This window comes from Xiphophorus maculatus, chromosome 4, assembly GCF_002775205.1.
Source record: "Xiphophorus maculatus strain JP 163 A chromosome 4, X_maculatus-5.0-male, whole genome shotgun sequence".
NCBI classification, from domain to species: domain Eukaryota; kingdom Metazoa; phylum Chordata; class Actinopteri; order Cyprinodontiformes; family Poeciliidae; genus Xiphophorus; species Xiphophorus maculatus.
Window position 1 is genome coordinate 25,960,507 of NC_036446.1, and position 18,906 is coordinate 25,979,412.

At 39.3% G+C, this 18,906-nt stretch overlaps 2 protein-coding genes across 2 annotated transcripts in view; both read left to right on the forward strand.

The window, feature by feature from the left end:
• The window catches only part of LOC102223830 (A disintegrin and metalloproteinase with thrombospondin motifs 7-like), a 146,062-nt gene that overhangs the window by 7,070 nt on the left and 120,086 nt on the right, over nt 1–18,906 (forward strand). The window lies entirely within an intron of this gene.
• LOC111608363 lies at nt 5,471–13,612 on the forward strand. The gene is made up of 3 exons (XM_023332083.1): nt 5,471–5,677; nt 6,180–12,930; nt 13,433–13,612. The coding sequence occupies exon 2, from the start codon at nt 6,531–6,533 to the stop codon at nt 12,627–12,629; it is 6,099 nt and encodes a 2,032-aa protein (XP_023187851.1). The 5' UTR covers nt 5,471–5,677; nt 6,180–6,530; the 3' UTR covers nt 12,630–12,930; nt 13,433–13,612.

Consider the following 18,906-nt stretch of genomic DNA (forward strand, 5'->3'; position numbering starts at 1 on the left):
TGCTGTGGTTTATTTGTTCGAGGTGATTATCTCTGAATAACCTCGACCAATGCAGTTGGAATCTGTTTGTAAAATTCGGTTCACGTGCAAATATTTGTAAAAGTTATTGCACCTGTCGGTCATAAAGTCCTTTGAATTTAGAAAAGGAATAGCTCAAGAAAATTAGAAAAACACCTAGATTAAAGGCAGTTATGCCAATGAGTGAATGTCAACGTCTGATCAGACGACAGGCATTTTGTTGTTGTTATAAGTACAGCAAAATTAACATTTTAAAGATGTGTCATTTAGCTTTGAAAGATTGACTCAGGACAAATGGACAATTTTGTCTTCAAATTATTCCTCTAGTCAAGTAACCGATGAAAGACACGGATTTCCATCCTGGTGCCTTAACTTGATCCATTTTTCACACAGCTCTTTTATTCTTGTTCTACCTGTAAAGGTTGATCAAAAATAATTAAACAGAACCGTTCTTTCATGATTTATCTGTGATCTAATTCAGTCTTTTTTCATATGAAGGCTTATCAAGTATGATGTAAATCACTCATCAGTTGCTCGGTTCCACCAGGAGGATCACAAAGAACTAAATCCAAGGCCACTTCCTAATAAAAAGAATCTAAAGTGCGCTTAGACATTTTAGATTTATATAAGACCTTCAGTCATATGGAGTTGGAGTCAGAAGATTTAAAACCCCATGTGAAGTGGCTGTGATGAAATTATTTCTTTTTCTTTTTCTTTTGTGAGTTAATTAAAATTGTTCTATTGCACCGAATATCTGCAACTGTGATGAGCAGCTCAGCACTACATGCTACTTTTGGTTTAAAATAACAGTCTTATTAAACAGCTACTTTTTAAAAATAATTTAAAAATCTGCAATGTTCTGAATGAAGCAGTTTTCTAAGGCTTAGGTTTACTAAACGTTTCAGCCCACTGCAGGATAATGGCAGAGAAAGACATCACTTGTTCTTTGATCGCTTCTTTTATTCTTGGCTGGTTTTATTTGTTAAATATTTTTAAAAGATGATTGAAAAAAGGAAACCTTTGTATTCAAGCATCAGTTTGTATGTGTAATTGTTTTACATTGACTGAAAATCTTGACTTTTTTTAAAAGGTTGTTTTTTGTTTGTTTATTTTGATTTACTTTTCACAAAACTTTAGCTGAACTCTTTTCTTAAATCAAACTTTTAAAAAAAGTTGAGTAAGTTAAATCAGCTATAATATAAATATGACTTGTAGATAAAAAAAGGTAATCCAAATCCTATTTGCCTAATGTGAAAATATAGTTTGCACTTTTTAAATGAGGGATCCACCGTAAATGGTTCAGTTTCAATTGGATCTTTTTCAAAGAGATTAATTAGGGCCAACCTGTTTGAAACAAAATGTTTCTAAAGCCATTTCTACAACGTGGAGTTCAGCCTTTGCGACCTGAAGTGTAAAAACACACGGGTTAAGGATCAGGACAGCGATCCAAAGCACATCAGCAGATCCGCTTCAGAATGGCAAGATAAAAATGCAGTTCAGGTTCTGAAGTGGCCCGATGAAAGTCCAGCCTTGAATCTGATTGAGATTCTGTGACGTTACTTTAAATGAGACTTTGAAACCCCAAAACCGTTCAGTTTGGCTGAATTGAAAATCTGTTAAGAAGAGTGGGACAGTGACGTAAAACATGGTCACTTATTACAAAAGCTCAATGGCAGATTTTCTTTAACCTTATTGAAATGTGTTTGAGCTAAAACAGTGCAGCTGAAACTCAATTCCAGAAAAAATGTTTTTTTATTTTTAGGGAACAAAAAGTTAACTTAAAACAATAATTTAGCAAATGAGAAAACTCAGAAACAAACACACCATCTTAAAGAGTTTGTTTTTGTTTGGGGTTTTTTTTGCTCAGAGGATTCAACATTTAGTTCTCATGGTCTGACATGTTGACATTATTTCACTTGCCTTTGGGTCACAAAGATAAAACGGTGTTTAGTTGACGTGAGTACACCCTTCAACGCTTTTGGCGAGATAAGAGTAAGAAGCCAATTCAAAATGCAGCTGGTGATTTCTGCTCCATTTAATCCACCGCCATGTCTGCAGACAAGGTTGCACGCAATTTAACCACACCAAACTTAATGATTGTCTAGATCAGTGGTTCTCAAACTTTTTTCAGTGATGTACCCCCTTAAAAATATATTTTTAGTCAAGTACCCCCTGACACGGGCAAAACATTTTTGGAATTAAAAAGAGGTACAGTGCTGTAAAATCACTGTCTGATTTATTAAAGCCAAACAACTTATATCAGTGAACCTGACAAATACATCCATATTGCAAACATTGCATGGTTAAACAAAAAAGAAAAACAGAAGATGGTGACCACCAGGAAGGTATAAAACCAGTCAAACCGTTTTATTTTAAAGGATATTGAAACTAAATACTGAATATAAAATTCAGTGCATGAACACACATTTATATTTTATCGAACTTTTTACAAAATAATTTTTCCCAAGACTTATTATGAGGAGCCTACTGATTTTTTAAAGATATTTTGAAAAGCTTCACGTACCCCCTGCAGTACCTCCACGTACCCCCAGGGGTACGCGTACCCCCATTTGAGAACCACTGGTCTAGATTATAAGCGATAGAGAGCCATTAAAAATTCACACAAGTCCAGGTATTCTTTTTTTTTTTCCTCAAAATGTCCACGCATGCCTTTGTTGGGAAGCTGCTCTCTGATGGCTTCCCTCTAAAAAGGACATTTTAGTAAATACTCTAAAAATGTCATTATTGCTTTAGTCCTTTTCAGACCCAAATGGTATGGACGGAAAGTGGCATACAGAGATCAGTCAAGGGATTATCGTCATGCTGTAATAATATTTCTTATTAAATCTGCCCTCCAGCTATTACATATTTTTGTCTGAAACATGCAAATGGGAGGATTTCAAATTATAGAGTCGGATTCAAACCTGCTATTAATATTCACGCAGCCTGCCTTCAAATGTGCAATGTAAAATATTCTGGGCTGATCTTATTACAATGTCTGACGTATAACATTAAAATAATGCATTGCTTGAGCTTTATATATATTTTGTCACATGTGGCAGAATGTAATTGCTGTTTCAGTAATATTGACCAACACAAAGCGGCCCATGATTAGAATATTGAATTAAAAGGATTTTCACAAGTTTCTGAAAAGTGTCACGAATATACAGTCACATTCAATAGGACAGAATATAGCATCTGATGAGGAGTTTATAAGAACAACCTTTTAAGCAGGTATTAAACATTGACTTGATCTTCATTAAGCCCACATTTCTCCTGTTAGTTTTTTTTATTATTATTCTGAGGTATTCTAATCTTAAATCTCACATTTTGATTAGCTGAAAATCATCATTAACAGAAACAGTGTGTGTAATTAACCTACATAATGTTTCAGTTAGTAAATTGAGTTACTGAGTAAAAGTTTTGAATATATCCTAATTCATTGAATATGACTGAGCGCCCTGACAGACATGGATAGTGTCTGGGAATGTCAGTTTTCATTGAGATCCTTTATTTGATTTTGGTTCGAATCCTAACTGGTCAATTTCATCACACAAAAACAATTTGACTTTAAGCCGCTCCTTTGTAGTTCTGGTCGCATGTTCAGGATCCATCGCCTCGGTCTCGTGAGGAAAGCTGGTTTTGAGGCTCTTGCTGCTTTTGACTTGTTTTTTTTCTCCAGGATTCCTCTGAGCTCGGCTGCATCCATGTTCCCATCAACTCTGTATCTTCTCCCTGAAGAAAAACTTCTCCAGAGCATGATTCGGCCACCGACATGCTACATCTATAGAGAATGGGGTTTTCAGTTGTATGCACATTGTGTGCTCCATGTGACGTTTGCCAACCTTCAGAGTGACTTCTTACAGCTTGCCGTTCGTTCATAAGAGGCAGCTGTGTGTACTGCTTGAATAATGGCTGTCCTGTTCCCTGAATGTCCTACTTTAAGCTGTGGTTCTCTGCAGCTCCTCTGGGGTTACCTCTTGGTTGCTTCGGATGAATCCTCCGCCTGCCTGGCCTGTCTGTTTATGTGGACATGCATGTCTCGCATGTTTGTGGTTGTGATGTACTCTTCTGTTTTGGAAATGATGAATGGAAGAACGCTTTAAGGTGCTGAGAGCTTGGGGTTTGGTTTTGTAACCCGACACACACAGTCTTAAAATTCTCCACCACTTCATCCCTGAGCAGTCCGCTGTGCTCTTTCATCTTCATTGCTGTTTCCTGGTGTTCTCTAATAAACCTCCACAAACATCTGGTTCTATAGTAAGATTACATTATGCACAGGTGGACTCCATTTGCTAATGGGGGATTCCTCAAGGCGATTCATTGCACTGGGTGTTATTTAACGATTTCAGAAATGTTTGATGAGCCCTTTGTCCTTTTTCTTAATGTATTTTACTGAAATGTAGTGAGCTAGACGTATTATTGTACAACACGGTACAGCTTTTATTGTTTTATCTGTTTTTATGCTTCAGCTGCTGGATTGTTGTTGTTTAGAGAAACTCTTGTATTCCAAGAGCCAGCTAATTGCCCGTTTATAAAAGCAGTCTTTGGAAACTGTGTGAGAACTTTTCAAAAAAAAATTTTTTTTATTTCCTGTCTCTCCCGCTTGGGTGTAAACCTTCTGTGCAGCAAACATACTGTTAGAAATTATCTTCAAAGCAAAGTAAGAAGCAGATGTGCTTCCTGTTTGACTGCTGAGGTCTGGGTGTTAGTTGGACTGCTTGTCCACCTTCAGCCTGAACTTTGAGAGCGCTTCTTGTTTTCTTTTTCTCTTAAAATGGAATTGCTTCTTTAGCTGTCCATTATTTTTCACTTGCAGTTTATTAAAGTTTAGGTAAATGTGTTAAGCCAGTTGTCAGTTAAGAAAAACATTTGCTTAATTGGTTAATATAAAACCAAAACATGTTTGGATATTTTATAGATTCTCCACTGCCTCGGGGCGTTTAGATGGTATAAACCCTGATTTCAGCCTGAACAAAACACATTTTCTACCATATGTAGCTGCAGCTCCTCGCCGACACCCTGTGATGTGTAATTTCGAAGTCTGTCTTACAGTTGCTTGGGCTCATCGCATTTATAAAGTGTGTAGTTGATATAATATCAATTCCTTTTATTTGTTTGAGGAAATGTCTTTGCACTTTGAGTGGAGCCAATTCCCTGAGAGATTCATTAACAATGGGTGTGTGCTGCCTGTGTTTATTTTAAAAGACGGTTCCAGTGGGAAGGGTCTTGAAAATCAGACTTATCCACTTTAGTATTTTGCTCAATTGTTCTGTGGATTCATTTTTCCCTGGAGTCCAAACCATTTTCTCCGTCCCAGCGAACAGTGCCATTTTGATATGAAAACATCTTTTTTACTGAGTCTTAACTACTTGAAGGAGGACTAAGACCTTTAAAGGGGCAGTTGCTCCATGTAAAAGAAGGTGAATGTGAAGTCAAATCAGAAGGAAGAAAAAAAAAAAAAAAAAAAGAAAAAAGAAAAAAAAGTTGTGCGTTCCCACACGGACCTAAAAGCGGGACGGACAAGGAAAAAAAAAAGAGAAGACGGAAGTTAAAGCCGTCAAACAAAGAGGACAGGAGTTTGGGACTTTTTGAATCACAGATCCTAGTCAACCTGTGTACAACTGGATGATCTTTTAGATGAGCAGAGAGGCAGCCGGTAAGATATAAACTGTGTTGTTATGAGATCGGACCGCAGAGTTGTCTACAATCCAGTTTGGCCGATCGGATCATTAGTGACAGCTGAACTGAGGTGGTGGATTGCAGCGGCGACGCTTGCCGTTCATTGACTGATGGACTTTTATGATTGAATTAATTATTGCATTGATGAAATGGATTTGGGTAACAAGTTCAATTGTTAATTTACCATCAACTTCAAAGAATAATTTAAAGCTAAATTTATGATAAATATTTATTATTAATGTTGAGAAGCAGATGTTTGTATGCTAAGAAATGTATGTGTATGAAATGTAAATATTAACTTGGAATGCACTTTAAAGTTAAGTTAAAGTTAACATAAGTTTAGTTACTTGTGTATTTAATTTTGATTATTTTGTATATTTAATTTGTGATGGGTTGCTTGGTATTATTTATATAATTTGCAACTAAGTGAAATTAATTTATACAGATTAGTAATTATTATTTTTTGGGTTTGTTTAAAGGTTTTTACCTGCATCTTCTGGATCAATGGTGAATATGTCCATACACTGAAATAAATGGAAGTAAAAGCAAGGAAAACTGTTTGGTCCTTCGAGTAAAATCCCTGCCATTAAGAATCTGCATGGGGTCATCCATCCCTTTTCAAGTGGGGAAGTGCACAGTTTAAAAAAGAACTTGACAGTAAAAACCGGCCAAAAAACCGGCAACAGTATAAACCAGCGGCATTGAAAAACCGACCACAAACTGCTGATGAGAAAGAAAGAAACTAATTGAAGGATCTTGTTAAAGAAGAGACAGTAGCTGACATCATTTGTTTGCTTCATATCTGTGAACAACTGAGACTGATTCAAAAGATGGCAGAACCAGCTGATGAGAAGTCTGTTGAACAACTAAAGATGGAGAGAACGACAGCAAAGAGGTTGTTGACTCGATTGATCAATAACATAACTCGGACGCATGAGGACATGACTGAAGAGGAATTAAAGGACAATTTCAACAAGCTCAACATAGAGGCTGGAAAAGTAATGGCAGCAAATGATGATCTGGAAGCAAGTCTCATCGCAGAAGTGGAATCCAAATTGGGTGAAGATGACGACGCTGCACTGACTGAACAGCAGAAATCTGACCTGGAAAAAACTGCAAATGAATGTGAAGCAAAAGTAAGAGAAATCAAAAGTTTAATCCAGGAGACCCTGTGGAGAACTTTTGGGAAAACTGAACTGTTAATTGCACTTCAAGTAGCAGAATCAGAATGTGAACATGTTGCCACTATTGCACCAGGAGTGGAAAAAGAGGCATATGACTTCACCCTCAGTCATCTGAAGGAACTTTTAAAGGCTGCAAAAGAAGTTCATTGTCGCTGGAAAAGATGGATTCCTCATGACTATCGGGATGAAATTCAAGATCGGCTGAGAGGATTGGAACTTAGTGTCCCAAAGTTGGTCTCCAGGACAGCAGAGTTCATTAATGCAAGATTAAAAGAAGATGAAGGAAAAAAGGAGCAAACTGTAGCTTCCCAAAATTATTCATTACCAACCATCAAGCTGAAACCAACATCTCTCCCAAAGTTTCTTGGAAACAGGCGTGATTTTTATAGATGGAAAAGGGACTGGGAAGCTCTTCAAAAACAAGGAGAACCAACCGGTTCAAGAGAGGTGAAAAAAGTGCAGCTACTGGACAGTCTAGATGAGAAAATCACAAGAGACCTTCGCTTAACCTCCTATAGCACTCCAGAAGATATTTTTCAAGTCCTTGAGAACCGCTATGGAAATCAGACAGCTATTGCAATTGAAATTGTGGAGGAGCTACAGAGAATTCCTGCAGTTAGGGGTCACCAGCCAAGAAGAATCGTGGAGTTGATTCAAGCTGTTGAAAAGGCTCTTAAGGATTTAAGTGACCTTGGAAATACTGGCGCCATCAAAAATCCTCTGGTGACAAAGTCAGTTGAGACCAAGCTTCCTGAAGCTCTGAAGAAGGAGTGGCTCGTTTATGCAGCTGATAAAAGGAATGCTGTGGTACCAGAGAATCGGTTTGATCACCTCCTTGCATTTCTGAAAGATCAAGAAAATATTTATGAGCAACTAGAGCAACTGAGAGAAGAAGAACCAAGTAGGCGAGAGACCCGAATGGAGCAAAGACACGCCAGAACCAAGTCAGTCAAAGCAATTGATGACTTCGTAAGCTGTGTTGTCTGCGGCGATGGAAAACACAGAAAAAGACTCTATTTTTGCAAACAGTTCAGAACATTAACACTAACTGAAAAAAGAGCTGCTGTTAAGAAGGTAGGAGCATGCATAAAATGTTTGGAAATACATGATGATAAATCATACTGCAAACCTGGGTTTTTGTGCAAGAATCAAAGCTGCAGGAATGGGGAGGATCCACATCACTATTATCTATGCCCAAGTGCTGAAGCTAAGAAAAGCAACACAACCCAGAGGAGGAACCGAATTGGCCCACAAGAAGACAAAGGTAGCAGAAAGTATACTGAAGATCAAGAAGAATTTCTTAAGAAATTGTCACCTGATTTGGCCAGACATTGTAGAGATGTATTTTCAAATACTGCATCTAGAAATTTTAATACAACTCAGAATCAGTTAAATTTCCTGATGGATAGTGGAGTGCAGGAGCTGCCAGTGTTAATGATGCTTCTTGAAGTAACCGCAAATGCTGGACAAAAGATTGGCACATTAATTGATCTGGCGTCAGATACAAATTACATAACACACAAGGCTGCAAGCAGATTAAACCTCAAGAGTGAGGAGATCACACTCATTGTCCATGGAGTTGGAGGGATGAAAGTTTGTGTGGAGACTAAACGTTACCTCCTGAAAATTCGTGTGAAAACCTCCAAAGGCACTCTGAAACCTTATCAGCTTGTTTGTTATGGACTTGACAGCATTGCAGACATTCATAAGCATGTCAAGGCAAAGCAGCTGAAAAGATTTTTTCCAGACGTACCACTGGATGAACTTGTAAGACCCAGAGAAATAAGCTTACTTATAAGCCACAGGGAAGGTCAGTTGACACCACAAAGAATTAGAGTTGTGGGGAACCTTGTACTGTGGGAGGGGCCCTTAGGAAAAGTGGTTGGAGGAACCCATCCAGAATTGTTTGAGGAACTTGCCATGACAGCTCATACAACCAAAACACATTTTGCAAGGTCAATGAGGGCAGCTGCTGTGAGATATGAAGAAGTCATTCATGAAATCCCACAGCATCCGCCATTAATTCATCAGATCTCCAACCAACTTAAGGCATCAAAGACTGCAACTACAAGCCAAGATTTCTTGGAGTGGTGGAGATGGGACAGTATTGGCACGGCTTGTGAACCTAAGTGTGGAGGATGTCGTTGTGGAAACTGTCAGCCGGGAGGAAAGGCGATGACGCTCGCTGAAGAAAGGGAGCTTGAGGTAGTGAAGGAAGGCCTCACCTACAATGAAGGAGACAGCCATACAGACGAACCTCACTGGCATGCTAGGTACCCATGGTTGGAAGATCCAGCATCCCTGCCAGACAACAGAAATGCAGTCGAAGCTACATTTTTTAGAACAGAGAAGCAACTGGCTAAAGAACCTGACTGGAAAGCTGCTTACACTGAACAAGTGCATGACATGCTTCAGCGTGGAGCTGCAATTAAATTGTCTGAGGAAGCAATCAACAAATGGAACGGCCCAGTGTGGTATGTAAGCCACCTAATTGCTCCAAATCCACACTCAGTGACAACTCCTGTAAGACTTGTGTGGAATAGCAGCCAGAAATTTAAAGGGATAAGTATGAATGACCTGCTGATGAAAGGCCCAGATGTCCTAAACCAGATCCGTGCTGTCCTATTAAGGTTCAGAGAAGGAGCTTATGCTGCGTTAGGAGATATAAAGAAAATGTATAATTCTGTTTGGCTGGAGGAAAGAGAAGTTCACTTGCACAGATTTATTTGGCGTGATTCTGAGGATGAAAAAGTTGGAGATTACGCAATTACAAGAGTGAACATTGGAGATAAACCTGCAGGATGCATTGCACAGTTGGCGATGCGAGAAACTGCAAGTTTACCCTCATTTATTCATCTTGAAGAGGAGCGACAAGTCCTTCAGAATAACAGCTATGTTGACGACATTCTAACATCCCACAATGACCCAGACAGGCTAAAGGAAATCACAGAAAATGTGGAGTGCATTCTCAAAGCTGGAGGTTTCAAACTCAAACCTTGGGTGTTTTCTGGGCAAAGTGGGAGGAAAAATTGTAACAACAAGCAGGATGAAGTGAAAGTAAAGACCATGGTTCTACCAAACCAAATGCGGGATGAGGACAATAAAGCACTCGGTCTGGGGTACATTGTGGAGGAGGATAAACTCCATGTCATGGTCAGCATAAATTTTTCAAAGAGGAAAAAAAAGATGCGACTTGGACAAGACCTCCAGTTGGACCAAATCAGAAGTCAAACACCAAACCCTTTGACAAGGCGAGAGCTCCTCAGTCAGGTGTCTGGTCTGTATGATCCAGTTGGCTTAGTAACTCCTGCAAAACAGAAGGGGGCAATCCTGGTGCGGAAAGCTTTCCAAGAGGCAAAGAATGTGAGTAGCCAAGTAAAAGACACCTGGGATTTAGCACTCTCAAGTGACCTTAGAGAAGATGCAATCAAGCTTTTTGAAGAGTACACTCAGCTTAGTAAGATCCAGTTTAGCAGAGCATTAACTCCCTTTCATAACAGCAGTGACCCTTTAGCAATTACATTTTCAGATGGAAGTGAATATTCTTATGGAGCAGTGTTGTATCTGAGGTGGGGATCAGCTCGAGACCCAATCATTAGGCTGGTGGAATCCAAGGCTAAGCTTACTCCATTGGAACAAAAAGGTGAGGCTGTTAAAGCAGAGATGTGCGGAGCAGTGTTTGCATCACGATTAAAGAAGTACTTTGAGATGCACAGCCAAATCAAAGTTGAGAGGTGGTATCACCTCATTGATAGTCAAACAGTTCTTGGAGCAATTCAAAGAGAAAGCTATGGGTTTCAATCATTCTTTGCAAATAGGATTGGAGAGATCCAGAGCAACACAAGGATCCAAGATTGGTGGTGGATTCCTGGGAATCAAAACATTGCCGACATCATTACCCGAGGAGCTAGCCCTCAAGATCTTGATATTGACTCTAAGTGGCAACAAGGCCCAGCATTTCTAAAGTCTCTAGTTGAAAAGTGGCCAATTAAATCATCTAAACAACTTGCTATTGATGCAAAAGGGAGCATCACCAAGTTGCAAAAGAAGGCATTCATTGCTGTAACCACAAGGACTGGGATAAAGGAATCAGAGCTCAAACAAGAATTACCGCAAAATCAGGCAGAGGTTTTGGCAAAGAAGCAGCGGCCATCAATATCCATACAGAATCTGATAGATGTTAGCCGCTTTAGCAGTCTGACACGACTGGTCAAGACAATTGTCTGGGTTTGGAGAGCAGCGAAGAGATTCATTAAGAAAAATCAAGTTGCAGCTAAACCAAAGTGGGAGGCAGTCTGCTCAAGAGGGGTAATCTCTGTGAGAGAACGAGAGGATGCTCTCAGGGATATTTTTCTTGCTGCTCAGATGGGTGCCAACTTTCCCAACACAACCATAGATAGGTTGGTGGTTTATCAAGACAAAGAGTCTGGATTATTAGTCTGTGGCGGCAGGATACAGATCTTTAGAGAAGACAGAGCTGCAGTTCCCATCATACCCCATGATGCCTGGGTGTCAACACTGTTGGGCCGAGAAGCTCACAATGCTGCACATGATGGAATTGCTGGAACCCTACTGAGGATGAGGAGAAAAGCCTGGGTTGTAAAAGGACGAAGGATAGCCCAAAAGATTGTTGACAATTGTATGGTCTGTAGGAAAGCTCGAGCTCTGAAGTGTCAGCAGTTGATGGGTGATTTGCCGCCTGAGAGGGCTGAGCCTGCACCTCCTTTTAAGTTCACTTCAGTCGACCTCTTCGGACCTTATTATGTCAGAGATGACGTCAAGAAAAGGGTGACGATTAAGGTCTGGGGAGTCGTTTTTTGTTGTATGGCCAGTAGAGCTATTCACACTGAGTTGGCAAGCTCGCTTTCCACTGAAAGTTTCCTGATGGCCTATCAGAGATTTACTGCAATTCGAGGTCACCCACAGAAGATCTGGTCTGATGCAGGCACCAATTTTGTTGGAGCAAAACCAGTTATGGAAGAGTTGTATAGGTACCTGAGCACCCAAAACAGATCAGATTTGGAAGAAGCAGCAGCAAAGAATGGGACTGAATGGGTGTGGAAAATCCTTCCCGCAGACTCACCTCACAGAAATGGAGCTGCTGAAGCTGCTGTTGGCATTGTGAAAAAAGCTTTCCAGAGTCTTGGTCAAGAATTTACACTGACTTTCAGTGAATTTCATACAATTCTGTACAACGCTGCCAACCTTGCAAATGAGCGCCCAATTGATGCGAGAATACAAAGTCGAGAGGGTTGTATTCAGTACATAACACCTAACAGTCTTTTGCTTGGACGAGCATCTCAGAGTGGTGATATGAGAATGTTTGATTTTTCCAGCTATTCATTCAAACGACTTGGAGCTATGCAAAATGAGGTTACTAAGTTCTGGAAAAGTTGGAGGCAACTGGCTGGTCCTAACCTTTTTGTGAGGAGTAAGTGGCACACTTCTCAGAGAAATGTGGCTGTTGGGGACATCGTCTGGTTGTGTGACCAAAATGCGCTTAGAGGGCAGTTTATGCTGGGCAAAGTTGTAAGTGCAAGTCCTGACAAGAAGGGTGTTGTGAGGGACGTAAATGTCCAGGTTGTCCCAAGTTATTGCACCCCTATAACAAGACATGTCAAGCAAAGACCAACTCATCCACCAAAGAAAGACAAAATCAAGACCACCATTCTTCACAGGGATGTTAGGAGGCTCATTGTCTTAATACCTGTAGAGGAACAAATGGAAAGTCAAACCAAAGAGTAAAAAACTCCAGATGTACCAAGATGACAATGGGCTGCGATCTTCCCATTGATTAATGGAAAGATCGAGTGGGAGGTGTGAAGTCAAATCAGAAGGAAGAAAAAAAAAAAAAAAAAAGAAAAAAGAAAAAAAGTTGTGCGTTCCCACACGGACCTAAAAGCGGGACGGACAAGGAAAAAAAAAGAGAAGACGGAAGTTAAAGCCGTCAAACAAAGAGGACAGGAGTTTGGGACTTTTTGAATCACAGATCCTAGTCAACCTGTGTACAACTGGATGATCTTTTAGATGAGCAGAGAGGCAGCCGGTAAGATATAAACTGTGTTGTTATGAGATCGGACCGCAGAGTTGTCTACAATCCAGTTTGGCCGATCGGATCATTAGTGACAGCTGAACTGAGGTGGTGGATTGCAGCGGCGACGCTTGCCGTTCATTGACTGATGGACTTTTATGATTGAATTAATTATTGCATTGATGAAATGGATTTGGGTAACAAGTTCAATTGTTAATTTACCATCAACTTCAAAGAATAATTTAAAGCTAAATTTATGATAAATATTTATTATTAATGTTGAGAAGCAGATGTTTGTATGCTAAGAAATGTATGTGTATGAAATGTAAATATTAACTTGGAATGCACTTTAAAGTTAAGTTAAAGTTAACATAAGTTTAGTTACTTGTGTATTTAATTTTGATTATTTTGTATATTTAATTTGTGATGGGTTGCTTGGTATTATTTATATAATTTGCAACTAAGTGAAATTAATTTATACAGATTAGTAATTATTATTTTTTGGGTTTGTTTAAAGGTTTTTACCTGCATCTTCTGGATCAATGGTGAATATGTCCATACACTGAAATAAATGGAAGTAAAAGCAAGGAAAACTGTTTGGTCCTTCGAGTAAAATCCCTGCCATTAAGAATCTGCATGGGGTCATCCATCCCTTTTCAAGTGGGGAAGTGCACAGTTTAAAAAAGAACTTGACAGTGAATGTGGTGGGCATCCCTACAAAATGAAACTTAGAAATATCCTATTAATAGTAGTAATTTATACCATTGAGATCCTTTATCTCAGCTGTTGCATTGAGATGACCACTGTTCAAAGCATGCACTGAATTACATTTTCAGACTCTCTTTAAGTAAAAAAAACATTTCATCTCATCTGTTTAGGGGTGAAATGGTTGAGAATAATTGTCAACTAATTTAGTAATCGACTAATCGTTAACTGAAGCATACAGACCTAAAAATGCCCATTTGCTGAAAGATCAAAATACTCAGGCCAGCATTTAAGCACAAACTGCACAAAAATGTGTACATTTTAGATTTAAGATATTAAAAAAACCTTTGTCTGTAAATATGGTCTACCCAGAGCTCCTCAGGTTTCAGGTTCAACTTCCCATGGTTCAAATTATGTAAAGAAAAGCAAAAAAAACAACAACTTGGATTAAACCCCGTCTGCTGATGTATTATTTGCAACAAATGATCAGACAATATGCGATGATTATTTTTGATTAAGAGATATTAAATATTTGCAAAATAAAAATAATTGTCCGATTAAAAATCTGCAGAATTGGCCAATTTATCTAATTTGTAGGCAGAATAATTGATGGAAGAATCAATTATCAAAATAATCATTAGCCTTACATCTTTTCTGTTCTTTTTTTTTTACAGGGACATTGAACTGTCTTGTTGCAGAAGCTCACTTTTGTTGCAACGTCACAGTGTCTTATTGTAATTAAATATTTTAATAGTCTTTTACTCCTTTCTTGATTTACATAAAAAGCTATAGAAGATGACGTGTGCCAGATGCGACCTATAACCTTTGCCTTTACTTTATATCATTCTTTTTCACCCATTTTTTCACAAATATGCGTAATAAGCACCTTTTGTTTTTCCTTGCCTCCTTTGCAGGGCGGCTCGGCAACGCAGCGCAATATATTCTCAGCAAACTTTCGTTTTGTCAGATCTGGGATTGCATGGGCAAAAAACGAGGAGAATAGATGACTATAATTTGGCTATTTCTGAAATACAACAGCATTGGTAAAATACTTTGCAAATAGATAATGTGTGTGGCTAGTAAAAGTTCACAAAATAGTAAGCCAGAATATTAAGATACATTAAATAATGTTCATGAATCTGTAGGATTAGTGCTGTCTCTTTCCACTGAAAGATCGGTAATGTGAACTGTTGCTCTGAGCCGTTTCGGTTTTTAATTGGCAGAGATTGGGGTGCCATCTGTATCACCTCTGCTGTACTGGTTCTGTTTGGTGACAAAATTGAAAGGTGTAGCTGCTGATTTACCACTCCGTCTCTGTTATACCCCCTCAGAGAGCCACAGGGTGTTAAAGACAGAATGAGGTTAAGCGACTTACCTGAGTGAGGCTCTCTTTTAAGAGTAGCTGGGGTCAGACCTGAATACAAGGAACTGAGGACGTTGTATTGGAATGAGTTTTCTAATTTGATTGCGTTGGTGTCATCTGTGAAATATCAGCCATACTATCACAGAGGAGAAAATGGACTCCTGTTAAATAAATCCACTCTCTGTATGACACATAATGGTTAACTTACTGTCACAAAATGGACCACCAGAGGAGATTTGTTAAAGTTACATGAAGTTGTAAAGGATCTAATTTATAAATTGTACAGATGCATAATGAGTCGTCTTTGTATTCTGTACTGCATAAAGCATTTGATGGTCATTAAAGACCGTCTGTTATGCAACCATGGCGATATTTGGGCCGTCTGCAAATAAAATCAAAGATATGCATTTCGTATAACTGTTCTCTCAGAGAGCTTACATCTTTTCTAACTCTCATCACTCGTGGAACAGCTTCATCACAATCCAATTTATGAAGTTTAACATTTGTCATTTTAGACTTCCGTAATGTTACAAGCCGATAGGCACAAGATACAATAAGAGCATGACACTACAGCCGAGACTTATGTTTCTGACCCTAAGACCTATAACACAAATTTGAAACATTAGTTTTAACATCAACATCATCCTTAAGTAGGACTGTAGTTTATAAACATGTTGTGATAAAACTAGAAAGGCACGAGCTGTGATAGAGGTGGATCAAAAAGTATCTCCAGTTGCTCAGTTTCCTTTTCTTTTCTGTAATTTTTGCACGCCAATCAAACCATAAAGCACAAATGTGACGGTTAAAATCCCTACTGGGATCAATTCGCAGCCTGTTGGGTGGCTGCAGAATATTAAGTAGCATGTAAAGTTACCTTCAGATGCCTCCACGGTATGTTTAGATTCTGGTGTTGTCTCTACTTGCCAGTAATCACCCCTGGGTGACCAATGTCTCTCGGTGACTTATAAGCTATAGCTCGACTTTGTTTACTTTGCCTCTTGTTTCCCTGGCAGAGCTCAGACTGCCAGCTGGTTCTAAAAACCCACATAAGGACACATTTCACCTCACTGAGGACGACAGATGATTTATACTGTCACTCTGAAGCCAGATTTTAGCCTGGGAGCTGATAGTAAAAATGCACACATACCTGGAAATTCACTCTCAGCAACTTCCTTTCTAATCTTTTCATACGACACAAAACTTTACACACAGAGACTTTAACCCTCCGTCATCTGCCTGTTTCTGCTCAGACTGTCAGCTGCTGCTGAAAACACCAGCTGGAGCAGCATATAGCCTCCAAACTTTGCTTCATTTTGTTCTTCATAACAAACAATTTAAAGTAGAGAATTTTTTATTTTAAAAAGCATTTGATATAATTTTCAAAAAGCTGAGATTTACCTGTAATATCTGAAAAGTTGTACCAGATGTTTTCTAAGCTGTAGCTTAGTGAGCAGATGTGATCAGATGAGCAGTGGGGTTTAGTGCAGGTGGCTCAGATGTTACCATCTGTTCAGGGTGTTTTTTTTGTTGTTGTTGTTGTTCTTGTAGGTTTGTTTGAGGTGGAGCAGATCCGTAAACACAATGCACAAATCTTCTGAAATGTCTCTGCCATCAGTCTCTAGGGGAAATAAATCTGTTGTTTTTGGTCATTTCATTTCTGTATGCTGGTGCGTACGTACTTTGTGTCCAAAGAAATGAACAAAATTTCGAAACCAAGTCACAAATAATAAAAAAAGAAATTGATCGTAGAATTTCCTAATAGAACACTGGGGTTCTATTAGGCCAGCTACAACTAAGGATTAAGGTAGAGAAACAACCAATCAGAGCCAGGAGATGGTTCTTACTGTCAATCATCCTCGTGTACACACTGCTCACTCCCTCCATATTGCTCTCTGCTTCCCCATACAAGAGCCTGATGCTCAGGCTTGTTAGCATGACCACCAATGATGGTGGATATACAGATTTCCTGTAACGGTAGGTTTTCTGCCATTAGCACATTGAGCATGGTTGACAGAGCCGAGTCCTGCCTCCTGTCTCTGATTGGTTGTTTCTGACTGGGAGCAGAATATTTCCAGAAATACAAGAAAAACAGGAAGGAGGCAGAGGAGCTTGATTTTATTTTATTTTTTTCACAGATTCTGCCTCTTGTACATTAACGACATGGTGACAGTTTTAACAAAAACATTTAATAAAAAATAACATGAAACATATTTATAAAAGTTGCATACTGCAGCTTTAACAACCTGACTTCTAGCAGAAGTAAAAATTTATGTTATTTGATTTTCAGCCATTTCTTGAGGAAATTATGCCCTGCCCAGGACCTTAAAACGGTTTAAATATGTCTGGGCATCTGGATAGTTGGAAAAACCTAATTGCAGTGTGAAGGCAATTATGACTTCTGCACTCCCCATCATCAAAATAGGTTTTCCTTGCCGACTTCCTGTTCTCTTCATCCCAGTACTGACACCAGATAAAACACATCTGCACCAGCCCGGCTCTTAGAAGTGACCCTATAATCTTCACAGGGGACATTTCTGCACCTCCATGAGTTCTGTAGTCTGATCAGGCTTGGCCCTAAAAAGAAAAAAATCCATCTGTACTGTTGCCATCTTATTAGCATGAGAGTGTGCAGGTGAAAGGTTTTCAGTGAAACCCAGTGCAACAGATTTGAATGTAATGGTGGCATGAGGCCAGTGGCATGAGGCCAGTGTTCCCTGTTCCCAGTTCTGCTTCAGTCTGCCGATGTGGCCACCGCGCTGGGCCTATGCCCTATGCATTTGGAAGTTTTTGTGCAGGTTCAAAATTGTCCAGGAAACCTCATGCTCTATCATTTGCAATGCAAAGCACACTTTTTTCCACAGAAAACTTTATATTCCTTCAAAGAGCATCCATGTTCTGGATTACAAAACTAGACAAGCAACACGCATGAGCTCAATAACCGAGGGTAAAAGCTTTATTGTGGAGAGATTTCCCCAAACCTCACTAAGAAACTTGCATTTTGTTGACGGTGCAGCTTAAAAATGGATCATGGATATTTTCTTGTTTACCCCCTACTTATAAAAATGTATCTTTCCATCAAAAATGAGAACTTCTAAGAGGGGGATGCCTTTTACTTGCAACCTTTGGGTCATGCCAGGAATACTATCTCCTAAGAACTCTGCTACATTAAACGATGCAGACTTCAACAGCGGGGCAGAGATAAGTTGGCATTTACAAAGACTCGTGGCACACCAACAAGTGGAGAGTGTGAAGGTATTTTTATTTTATTTTCCTTAATACGCACACCCAAAACAGTCTGGTTGTAATAAAATCACTTGCAGTATAAGACTCAGGCATCTTTTGTTTGCAGTAAATCTGGGCAGAACATCTCATTACTGCTATAAAAAATGACTCCTCTGATATGATTTCATTTCACCTGTCGCTCATTGCATCAATCCAGGCATCACAGATGCTTTTTTTAAAAAACAAACAAACATTGTCTTTACTTATAAACACACAGCACTCCAAAAGAGGAACTCATAACATGTCCAGAAGAAGGACACTCATTTTAGAATCCAGCCTGATCTTTAAGACAAATGTTGAAATGTTTTCTATTTCACTTGAATATCTTCTGATGCTAGATGGCATGTAGCTTTAATACGAGATCAAATGCATCTGCTCTGAAAAACCCAGCTATAATTACTCCTGTGATCTGTCTACTGCACAAGATCTGTAAACGACCTTCTTAACATGCTCATATTACATTTCTGCTACTCCTGTCTGTCTCTGAATCTGTTGGTGACAGATTAGTGGCCGTCCCTCGTGCACCGTTCAGCGTTCACCTTGTAGTCCGTTTAGTATGCCAGCCCTCCTGTCTGAGCTCCACAGGAGCTCCTTGACAGCTGAAGGAGAGTTAACCGGAGCAGATGATGGGCGGGAGTTAA